Here is a 12,482-nt window from a genome sequence, read left to right as displayed (position 1 = left end):
GGCGATACCACATATGTTTATTTTTATTTATACAGTTTTTTTTTTTATGGGAAAAGGAGGGGTGATTCTTACTTTTATTAGGGAAGGGATTAAATGATCTTTAATACCTTTTTCTCATACTTTTTTTTTTTTTTGTAGTGTCATAGCCCCCCCTAGTGGCTATTACACTGCACACACTGATCTGCTACACAGATCATTGCCGTGCATTGACACGGCAAAGATCAGTGTAATCGGCGGTCGATTGCTCAAGCCTTGATTTCAGGCTTGGAGCAATCAATCGCCGATTGGACATGACGGAAGCAGGTAAGAGGACCTCCACTTGCGTTCTAGCTGATCGGGACATTACGATTTCATCGCAATGGTCCCGATCAGCCAGACTGAGCTGCCTGGAAGCTTTCACTTTCATTTTAGATCGGCGATACCACAATATTTTTTATTATATTTATATATTTTTTATATGGAATTTGGGAAAAGGGGGGTGATTTAAACTTTTAATAAGGAAGGGGTTAATGTGTGTGTTTTTAAACTGTCTTTAAACTTTTTTTTTTTACATTTTTAGTCCCCTTAAGGGACTTTTAGGAGGAATCATTAGATTCCTCATACAGATCATTATGGTTCCATAGAAGCATATTGATCTGTGTGCTCTGCGCTCGATTGATAAAGCCTGGCCCTGCCAGGCTGTATCATTCAGAGCATCGGAGCCGCCGCAGCAAAAGAAGTAAGCCCTCGGGCTACCTCAGCAGTGGACCCCCCTACGATCGTGCTGCGGGGGCGATCAACCCCACTTGACCACCAGGGACAGGTAACAGGCACCTTTAGATGTTGACAAAGTGTACAGCGGCGATCTAAAGGGTAAATTGCCGCATGTCGGCTATTTACGCCACCCCCCAGCTACAGGAATCAGCTGGGGGCCGGCCGGTATGTTGCGGGCTCGAGTCGGGAGCCCGCGTCATATCCCAGTAACGGCCATTGGACGAGTATAGACGTCCATGGTCGTTATCGGGTTAAACCAATTTTGGTGCATGTAGTTACAATTTTTTAAGTAGTATAATAAAATAAAACCTACATTAAATTGGGTATCCTTGTAACTAGGGATGTCCCGATACCGATACTAGTATCGGTATAGGGGCCGATACTATCCATTTGCATGGTATCGGGGACTCGTTTAATGTCCCCGATACCATATCCGATACCTGCTGCCGCTCCGCTGCCCCGTTCTGCCATCCTCCCGTCCGCATCATAGTGTTTCATGGAGGAGCATGTGATACACACGTCACTCCACCTCCTCCCCTGTGCACGGGGTAACGCTACGGAGGAAGCAGAGTGATGTACATGTCACATGCTCCTCCATAGGACGCCATGATGCAGACAGGAGGACGGGGCAGTGGAGCGGCAGCACCTGACAGGGGACAGCCGCAGGTGAGCCGTCTGCAAGAAGGGGGCTGCTACTAAAGTCTACAGAAGGGCCTGCTGGTGTCTAAAGAGGGGGCCCTGCTACTGTCTAAATGGGGGGGGCCTGCTGCTGTCTAAACGGGGGGGCCCTGCTGCTGTCTAAATGGGGGGCCCTGCTGCTGTCTAAAGGGGGGGCCCTGCTGCTATCTAAAGGGGGGGGCCTGCTGCTGACTAAATGGGGGGCCTGCTGCTGTCTAAATGGGGGCCCACTGTCTAAAGGGGGTCTGCGGTCTACTGGGGGCCTTCTACTAATGTCTACGAGGGGGGGCCTGCAGTCTACGGGGGGGGCTGCTGTCTACAAGGGGGCTGCTGCTAATGTCTGCAAGGGGATACTACCTACAATTAATGACAATATTACAGCAGAGTCACCTGCACTAACTTGAATTTATAGGTAGACAGTGCAGGTGCCGGTTTCTACCGCTGCTCACCATGTGGTCATCGGTCTCACCACCAATGCAAATTCCCTGTTCTGCCCAATGGAGAAGAGAGAAATCTTGGCTCATACTACAGCAGCCACCTCCATTGTACACAACAAGGAACCTACATATCAGCACGGTAAGCAGAACCAGAAACCGGGTCACCTTGGTGTCAGATTCTCTTTAAAATATAAGTAATCGAACTTGGTATCGGCGAGTACTAGAATTAAAGTATCGGTACTCATACTCGGTCTTAAAAAAATGGTATTGGGACATCCCTACTTGTAACCATATGGACATACAGAATAAATATAAGGTGTCATTTTTCCCAAAAAGTTCACTGTGTGGAAACAGAAGCCACTAAAAATTACAAAATGGTGAGCTTTTTTCAATTTTTTCCCACAAGTATTAAAGGGATTCTCCGGTGCTTAGACATCTTATCCCCTATCCAAAGGATAGGGGATAAGATGCCTGATCGCGGGAGTCCCGCCGCTGAGGACCCCGCGATCTTGCATGCGGCACCCCGTTTGTAATCAGTCCCCGGAGCGTGTTCGCTCTGGGTCTGATTACCGGCGACCACAGGGCCGATGGCGTGTGACATCACGCCTCCGCCCCCGTGTGACATCACGCTTCGCCCCTCAATGCAAGCCTACGGGAGGGGGGGTTCATAAAATGGACAGAGATGTCAGCAGAGAGCATTGTGGTCATGATGTCAGCAGAGAGCTCTGTGTTCCAAAAAGAAAACCATTTCCTCTGTAGTATTCAGCAGCTAATAAGTACTGGAGATTTTTTAATAGAAAAATTTACAAATTTGTTTTACTTTCTGGCACCAGTTAATAAAAAAAAAATAATAATAAGTTTTCCACAGGAGTACCCCTTTAAGCCTGTAAAGGTCTGTATTTGTGCAAGGGGCATGAGTATCCATCACCCCCTCCACCTCTAGGCGGGGTTATAGGAGTCAGGGCGGGGAAGGATGTGTATATAACGCCCCCTTGTTCCTTAGGGCTGAGCGCACGTGACTTTTTGGAAACAGGAAGTTGTTCTGTGGTGGGCGTTTGAAGAAGCAGGAAGTAGTGCTGCTCCACGTGGGGATGGGGTCATACAAGTGGTAAGAGCCGGTCTCAGGCATTCAGGTATGCAGCCAGGTGCTGCAGTGTTACGGGCCGGGAACGCGTCTGCCTGCCGTGCACTCTGGTTTTCTTTGGCACCGGCGTTCTGCGGCAGGCATTTGAATTTCCGGCCAATTTTCGCCACTCCAGCGTCCGGCTGTTGCGGTGCCTACTCCGAGCCCGTCAGCTGCCTCAGTGCCGGATGCTGGGCTGCGCATTGCCCTTGATGGCACTGACTGAGTGTTTACTGTGTCCAAGGGGAAGCAGAGGTCATATTTTTGTTAGGATGCGGAGGCAGGTGCGTCCGGCTTGACGGTGGAGCTGCAGGACTGTCTGTGCACTGCATGCGATTCGTCGGCGCTGCCGGCAGCTTGGTGGCATCTACTGCTTGAGGCCAGTATCGCGCCGCTACAGACACTCTCTCTGAACATTGTATCTGGCCCGGCTATTTTATGTTGATACCAACTTGTCAGTTATTAAAACTTTACTTTTATGCATAGGAGTAATTTATGCATAGGAATTTAAAAAAATGGGGTAATGGGAGTGTTGGGACTTGTAGTACCGTACTGTTATATCCGCCTTTGCTGCATACGTTAGGGTATGGAGCTCCCAGGCACAGCGTTAGGTGTTCTATACAGTGGTTTTTCATGCAGCATCATATGCTTATGTTTTCCATATGGTGTGACATGTGCACCTGTTCTATACAGTATTATGTACTTATGTTCCATTTTACAGTATGACACGCTTGTTTTCTATACAGAATGTCACGCTTATGTTTCTAATTAACATGCCATGCTCATGCTTTCTTTACAGTATAGCACGCTCATTCTTTCTTTACAGTATGTCACGCTCATGCTTTCTATACAGTATAGCACGCTCATTCTTTCTTTGCAGTATGTCACGCTTATGCTTTCTATACAGTATAGCACGCTCATTCTTTCTTTACAGTATGTCACGCTTATGCTTTCTATACAGTATAGCACGCTCATTCTTTCTTTGCAGTATGTCACGCTCATGCTTTCTATACAGTATAGCACGCTCATTCTTTCTTTGCAGTATGTCACGCTCATGCTTTCTATACAGTATAGCACGCTCATTCTTTCTTTACAGTATGTCACGCTTATGCTTTCTATACAGTATAGCACGCTCATTCTTTCTTTGCAGTATGTCACGCTCATGCTTTCTATACAGTATAGCACGCTCATTCTTTCTTTGCAGTATGTCACGCTCATGCTTTCTATACAGTATAGCACGCTCATTCTTTCTTTACAGTATGTCACGCTCATGCTTTCTATACAGTATAGCACGCTCATTCTTTCTTTGCAGTATGTCACGCTCATGATTTCTTTACGGTATAGCACGCTCATGCTTCTTTACAGTATATCACACTCTTGCTTTTTCACAGAATATCACGCTCATGCTTTCTTTGCAATATGTCACGCTCATGCTGTCTTTACAGTATGTTACGCTCATGCTTTCTTACAGTATGTCATGCTCATGCTTCCTCACAGCATGTCACGCTCATGCTTTCTTTACAGTATGTTACGCTCATGCTTTATTTACAGTATGGCACGCTCATGTTTTCAATATGGTATGTCATTCATGTCGCTGTGCGGCATGATGCGCTCATGTTTCTGTACAGTATGACAAGCGCAGGTTTCCCTACAGTTTTACACGATCATATTTTTCCGTACAGTGTGACATGTGCATATATTTCTATTCAGTGTAACACATTTATCTGATCCATGGTAGGACACATTCACGTTTCTATATGGTACGACAAGCTCGTTTTGGTTGATACGGTAGGACACGCACATGTTTTATACAGTTTATGCTTAGATTCTGTACAATTAGCATGGTCATGGGTTTTATACGTAGTACACATTACGTTTTCTATGGGATAATACACAATGTACAGTTATACGGATTAGCACGCTCATGTTTCTACACGTATAACATGCACATAACAATCATTTCATGTATCTTGTCACGCATACGCTCTCAGAGTAGTCATTTCATGTATTCGCTCTCATAGTAGTTACTTCATGTATTGCTCGCATAGCAGTAATTTCAGGCTTACGCTCTCATAGTAGCCATTCTTATGCTTTCATATATGTCACTTCATGTATACGCTCTCATAGCAGTCATTCATGTATACACGCTTATAGTAGGCATTATTACGCTCTCATAGGGTCACTCTATGTACACGCTCTCATAGCAGCCAGTTCATGCATACGCGCTCATTCCTATGCTTTCATAATAGTCATTTCATGCATATGCTCTCATAGTAGTAATTTTTACGCTCTGATAAGAGTTATGACATGTATACGCTCTCATAGCAGTCATTCGTACACTCTCATAAAAGTCATATCATGTATACGCTCTCATATTAATCATCGTTACGCCCACATAGTTGTCATGTCATACACTTTCATAGCAGTCATTTCATGAATGTGCTCGCATAGTAGTAATGCATACGCTTTCATAATAGTCATTTCATGAAAAAATAAAAATAATATGCTCTCATAATAGCAGTTCATGTATAAGCTCTGTTAGTAGGCACAAAATGTATACGTGCTCATAGCAGTATATTTCAGGTTTACACTCTCATAGTGGTCTCATAGTTGTCACTTCAGGTATATGCTCTCATATTAGTCTTTCTACGCTCTCATAGTGGTCACTCCACGTATACGCTCTCATTGTAGGTATTCCTACACTCTCATAATAGTCATTTTACATATACACTACCATAGTAGTCATGTCAGGTATATGCTCTCATAGCAGTCATTTCATGTAGACACTAACATAGTAGTCATTTCAGGCATTCGCTCTCATAACTGTCATTGCATAGATAAGCTTTGATAGTAGTCATTCCATGTATACGCTGTCATAGCAGTCACTGCATGTACACGCTCTCTAGTCATTCTCTAGTCATTTCATGAATATGCACTCATAGTAGTCTCGTCATGGATATGCTCTCATAGCAGTCATTTCATGTATACGCGCTCATAGTAGTCATTCTTACGCTCTCATAATCACTCCATGTTTATGCTCTCATAATAGTCACTTCATGTATACGCTCTCATAGTAGTCAATTCATGCATACAAACTCGCATGATAGTCATTCTCGCATTCTCATAGTTGTCACATTAAATATACGCTATAGTCACTTCATGCATACGCTCTCTTAATAAGTCATGTCACGTATACGCTTGCATAGTAATTCATGTACATGCTAGCAGAGTAATCAACTATGGTATACGCGCTCATAATAGTCTATCACACATGCTTATAATAGTCATTCACACACTCTCGTAGTAGTCTTTTCATTAAGTTGACACAAGGTGCATTCCTCACAGTACCTGTCACGTTTTCAGGTGAAAGGCAAATTTTTATAATTATTGTTACTGACACGTTTTCAGAGCAATAATACCTCAATATATAGGTGGTTATATTCTCACAGTACATGACACGTTTTCAGGTGGGATACAATTTGCTCAGTAATTGTTATTGATATGTCTTCAGAGCAATAATACCTCAACATATAGGTACTTGTATCCCCACGGTACCGATTTTGCTTTCAGGTGATAGTTTAACAGTTATTGTTACTGACACGTTTTCAGAGCAATAATACCTCAACATATAGGTGGTTTATCCCCACAGTACCTGACATGTCTTCAGGTGGGACGCGATTGGCACAATTGATATTATTGACACGTCTTCAGAGTATAATATCTCGACATATTGGTGCTTGTATCCCCACGGTACCTGCAGTCAGGTGAGAGTTTAACAGTTATTGTTACTGACACGCCTTCAGAGCAATAATGTCTTGACACTTGGCGGCGGAATTCGCATGGTTTTTGATGTTTTAGGTTGGATGCATTTTGGTGGTGTAAGCTTTGGAGGTAAGTTGCAGATTATTACTGCTGCATATATACCATGGACGCTGTTACAACAGCATAATTTGTGCATTGGTTTCTAGCATGCGTTCTTTGTATGCAGCCGCGATGCAGATATGCTGGGCATGCCTGTGCTGTGGTATCTGATCTTCATATATGGCTTACTATGGCATTGTCACTATACAGTCGATACTACAGGGAATTAACGATGTATACAGTCATCAACTTATTAGGCTGTTCTAGCTTAGTCACGCTTCTCTCATACGTCGGGTCTATGACTTGCATTGGGCTGACACATTGGCATCATGTTGGTTTCTCATGTGTTGCAGTGTCATAATAACCTTGTTCTGCTTCCCAAGTTCTCAGGTCGGTCACGGTTAGGCTTTAGGCGAGCAGCATTTGTTTCTCATGTTAATAAATTGTTGGTTAGGCTGTGGCGTTAGCAGCACTGTGCGGTAATTATGTCTGAGTGTTAAGTAAATCACTTAATTTTGTTTAACTGTTGTCATAGTGTTCAATGATGTACTCTTGTTTATATGTATTATATGGTTCGTATATAGTTTGTATAACAACAGTATTGGGTATACGGTTTTAGCAATTAAGCAGTATGCATGTCATGGCACTTTATTGTTACTGACACGTCTTCAGAGCAATAATGTGATGACACTAAGGCGATCACATACCCTTCAGGCCTGCCACGTCTACAGGGGTTCATCTCACGTCCGTCACATTAGGTGGTTAAGGTTTTCGCATTGGATGAGTACATGGCTTTAACATTTAATGCATATGGTCATGGTTTAGCATCTATTCTTTGCATATGGCCTAGTTTTTCGTTCACCGTATATGGTGTTAGGTTGTGCACGGTCCGTACGGTGTCAGAGTTCGTTTGGGGGTAGACAGTTTCAGCATGTTGTGCCTGGGCACAGTGGTAGCAGTTATCTTCTGGCCATGCGGTAATATAGGCTTGTGATCTTGCATCCAGGCGATGCAGGTTATTGTTACTGACACATCTTTAAGAACAATAACACCAAGACATATAGGTGATCGTTTACCCGTTAAGCCTGCCACGACTGCAGGGGGAGGCATCACTCAGGTTCTTGTTTACTGACACTTTTTCAGAATAAGAACATTTCAAGACATAGGTGGTTGTTTACCTGTTGCCTGCCACGATAGGGGTTGCTCAGTGCAGGTTATTGTTACTGACATGCCTTCAGAGCAATAACTTTATGATACATGGGATTGTTTTCCAGATTATGACAGCATGTTCACACACATCATGAAGGTTACTGTTACTGACACATTTCTGTAAGAGTGGGTACGTACATCTGGCAACTGAGGGCATGAAAAGAAATAAAAAAAATAAAAGCAGCTGATAAGTACTGAAAGGGTTAAGATTTTTAAATAGAAGTGATTTACAAATCTGTCTAACTTTCTGGCACTAGTTCAGGGGCAGACACAAACAGCAGAGGGCCCCTGTGCAAAGACTGTGCCCCTGCCCCCCACATGTGTCAATTGTTCAGGAACCTCGCCCCCCCCCCCCCCCGGGCCCTTCATATGTCACTTACTCGGATGGATCCCCATATGTCACCTGCTCAGGTGGGCCCCCACCAATATCAGTTGTTAATTATTAAGGCCCCCCATATGCCGCAGCTCATTCAGGCCCTCCACATAAGGTAGCATAGTTTCTTCACATTAGGTAGCATAGTTTCTCCACATTAGGGAGCATAGATTCCCCACATTAGGTAGCAGTTTCCCCACATTAGGTAGCATAGATTCCCCACATTAGGTAGCCGTTTCCCCACATTAGGTAGCATAGATTCCCCACATTAGGTAGCATAGCCCCCCAATACCCAGACACACACTGACATACAGACAGACACACACACACACAAACACACACATAGACATACTTACCTGGCCTGCACAGTGCTTCTCTTCTCTGGCGGCGGCCTGACGATTGATGTCACTGATGTCCTCCTGTGCGGGTCTGCGGAGAGATGTCACTTGCGTGATGTCCCTCATCAGACCCGGGTTGGTCCTCTGCGCTATTATGCACCTCGGACGCTTTAGAACAGTCAACAGCGGCAGTGCAGCGCCGCTGTTCACTTTTTGTTGTGTGAGGCGTCCCACCGCCCTCACACACTGGGCCCCTGTACAGCTGAACCGGCTGAATTTCCACCAGAGTACTCCTTTAAGTTTTCTGGACTCTTATAAGTCTGATCTAGAGAAAGTGAAATATTAAAGGGAAACTAACAAGCTGTTTACCCGCACTAAACCCAATACACTGAGTTACGCTTCTGGTGAACCAGAGTAAAACAATGTCTCACTTACAGAAATTGGTCCAGTAGGTGAGAATGCCTACACTTCATATGAATATTTAAAGAGTACCTGTAACCAAATAAACTTTTCTAAACTAACAAGGTTATGTTACCTAACTACTCCTAACACCTCTCCCACCCTTAAAAATAATTCAGAGCTTTAAAAAGCTGTGTATCTTACCGTTCTTCTTGCTCACATAGTGCAATCTCCCAGCAGGAGAAAGTGGGCGTTTCCCTGTAGGCATGACATCACTGAAGCCTGCTGGGGGACCACTTCCGCCCTTACATGGCTGCAGTTCTGTGATGAATAGAAGACCTCAGGCTCTCTGCAGCTTTCAGTGAGGCATTGTGTAGCTTTCAGTCTGTGAAGCTTTCAGTCTGTACAGCTTTAGTGAGGCTCTGTGTAGCTTCCAATCAAGCTCAGTGCAGAGAAACTTTTTCTGAGTTTGGTCTCGTGCCAGGCCGAAAGGAGACCAAACTCACTGTATTAATTGCGGCAGGGAACAGAACAGAGCCAGCTAGTGGCCATTTTTAAAACATATTTATGTTGATAATTTTAAAATCAAGTGAATGGTTAAGGGTCTGCTAATTACACAAGGAACACTATAGTAAAAGTTTTATTTGGTGACAGGTACTTTTTTATTTTCTTCGCTCTCACGTCCTAGTGACATAAAAGCTTCCTGTCATGTGAGCAGCCCCCGGTAGAGCAGCGCTTGGACACCTACCGGACCAATTTCTGTTGTTGAGACATCTTTTTACACCTGTTCTTCTGCACTATAACCCAGTGTATGCAAGTCAGTTTCCCTTTATGATGAACTGTATTTACACCTGAACATGCAAGTATCCACACAGAGATTACTTTTAATATTACAATGGATTTTTGAGTTTGGTGGCTTGGTTTTGGTCATGTGGCAAGTAACAGTAGACACCTATATTTACACTGTTGAAACATTTGCTGATAGTCAGTCATGATCAATAACTTTATAATATTTATCTTAGGGAGTCACATTGTTCTTATCAAGCATCTCATTTGTGTTGTCTAGGTCTTACTTTGAAGAACAGTGGCGCTCCTACCTTGGAAAAAGGGGAATTTTGAATGGAACTTCTCTGCCGATATTTCCAGAGCAATATGATGTAAAGAAAAGAGATGAGTTTTATGCTTCAGTAAGCTACAGTGGATGGGGTGGAAGCAGTGGACACGATGCACCCATGATAGCTTATGATGCAATCCTGGGTTCTGGTGACAACTGGACAGAACTCACGCATCGGGCATTTTTCCATGGTGGAGATAGTGATTCAACTGCAGCCATTGCTGCTGCTTGGTTTGGTAGCATGTATGGTTTCAAGGGAGTCCACAAAGCCAACTACAAGAAATTGGAATACAGAGAGAGACTAGAAAATCTTGGCAAGGATCTCTACTATCTTGTGTAGAGCATGGGCCTCAATTTTAAAGCAGATTCCTTAACCCCTTAAGGACTCAGCCCATTTTGGCCTTAAGGACTCAGACAATTTAATTTTTACGTTTTCATTTTTTCCTCCTCGCCTTCTAAAAATCATAACTCTTTTATATTTGCATCCACAGACTAGTATGAGGGCTTGTTTTTTGCGCGACCAGTTGTCCTTTGTAATGACATCACTCATTATATCATAAAATGTATGGCGCAACCAAAAAACACTATTTTTGTGGGGAAATTAAAACGAAAAACGCAATTTTGCTAATTTTGGAAGGTTTCGTTTTCACGCCGTACAATTTATGGTAAAAATTACGTGTGTTCTTTATTCTGAGGGTCAATACGATTAAAATGATACCCATTATTATATACTTTTATATTATTGTTGCGCTTAAAAAAAATCACAAACTTTTTAACCAAATTAGTACGTTTATAATCCCTTTATTTTGATGACCTATAACTTTTTTATTTTTTCGTATAAGCGGCGGTATGGGGGCTCATTTTTTGCGCCATGATCTGTACTTTTTTTGATACCACATTTGCATATAAAAAACTTTTAATACATTTTTTATAATTTTTTTTTAATAAAATGTATTAAAAAAGTAGGAATTTTGGACTTTTAAAAATTTTTTTCGTTCACGCCGTTCACCGTACGGGATCATTAACATTTTATTTTAATAGTTCGGACATTTACGCACGCGGCGATACCAAATATGTCTATAAAAAATGTTTTTTACGGTTTTTGGGGGTAAAATAGGAAAAAACGGACGTTTTAATTTTTTATTGGGGGAGGGGATTTTTCACTTTTTTTTTACTTTTACTTTTACATTTTTTTACATTTTTTTTTACACTTGAATAGTCCCCATAGGGGACTATTCATAGCAATACCATGATTGCTAATACTGATCTGTTCTATGTATAGGACATAGAACAGATCAGTATTATCGGTCATCTCCTGCTCTGGTCTGCTCGATCACAGACCAGAGCAGGAGACGCCGGGAGCCGCACGGAGGAAGGTGAGGGGACCTCAGTGCGGCGTTATGAATGATCGGATCCCCGCAGCAGCGCTGCGGGCGATCCGATCGTTCATTTTAATCGCGAACTGACGCAGATGCCGGGATCTGTATTGATCCCGGCACCTGAGGGGTTAATGGCGGACGCCCACGAGATCGCGGGCGTCGGCCATTGCCGGCGGGTCCCTGGCTGCGATCAGCAGCCGGGATCAGCCGCGCATGACACGGGCATCGCTCCGATGCCCGCGGTTATGCTTAGGACGTAAATGTACGTCCTGGTGCATTAAGTACCACCTCACCAGGACGTACATTTACGTCCTGCGTCCTTAAGGGGTTAAAGGACATCTGCAGTGTGATTAACACTTATCCCCTATGGGAAAAGGGGGGTGATTCAAACTTTTATTAGGGAAGGGGTTAAATGACCTTTATTAACACTTTTTTTTACTTTTTTTTTGCAGTGTTATAGGTCCCATAGGGACCTATAACACTGCACACACTGATCTCTCATGCTGATCACTGGCGTGTATTAACACACCTGTGATCAGTGTTATCGGCGCTTGAATGCTCCTGCCTGGATCTCAGGCACGGAGCAGTCATTCGTCGATCGGACACCTAGGAGGCAGGTAAAGGCCCTCCCGGTGTCCTGTAAGCTGTTCGGGACGCCGTGATTTCACTGCGGCGGTCCCGAACAGCCCGACTGAGCAGCCGGGACACTTTCACTTTCACTTCAGACGCGGCGGCCAGCTTTGATCGCCGCGTCTGAAGGGTTAATACAGGGCATCACCGCGATCGGTGATGTCCTGTATTAGCCGTGGGTCCCGGCC

General features: G+C 43.8%; 1 protein-coding gene across 2 annotated transcripts in view; it reads left to right on the top strand.

The window, feature by feature from the left end:
* The window catches only part of LOC130284890 (ADP-ribosylhydrolase ARH1-like), a 35,599-nt gene extending 23,963 nt beyond the window's left edge, over window positions 1-11,636 (top strand). For both annotated transcript variants that reach the window (XM_056535800.1, XM_056535799.1), the window contains exon 4: window positions 10,238-11,636. In XM_056535800.1, coding sequence (XP_056391775.1) covers window positions 10,238-10,625 — 388 coding nt within the window. In that variant the 3' untranslated portion in view covers window positions 10,626-11,636. The remainder of the gene's footprint in view (window positions 1-10,237) is intronic.
* Window positions 11,637-12,482: the final 846 nt, after the last annotated feature.

The sequence above is a fragment of the Hyla sarda genome, chromosome 8 (genome assembly GCF_029499605.1).
Source record: "Hyla sarda isolate aHylSar1 chromosome 8, aHylSar1.hap1, whole genome shotgun sequence".
NCBI classification, from domain to species: Eukaryota; Metazoa; Chordata; class Amphibia; order Anura; family Hylidae; genus Hyla; species Hyla sarda.
Note: the sequence above shows the minus strand (reverse complement) of the source record. Positions and strands in the feature narration are given on the sequence as shown.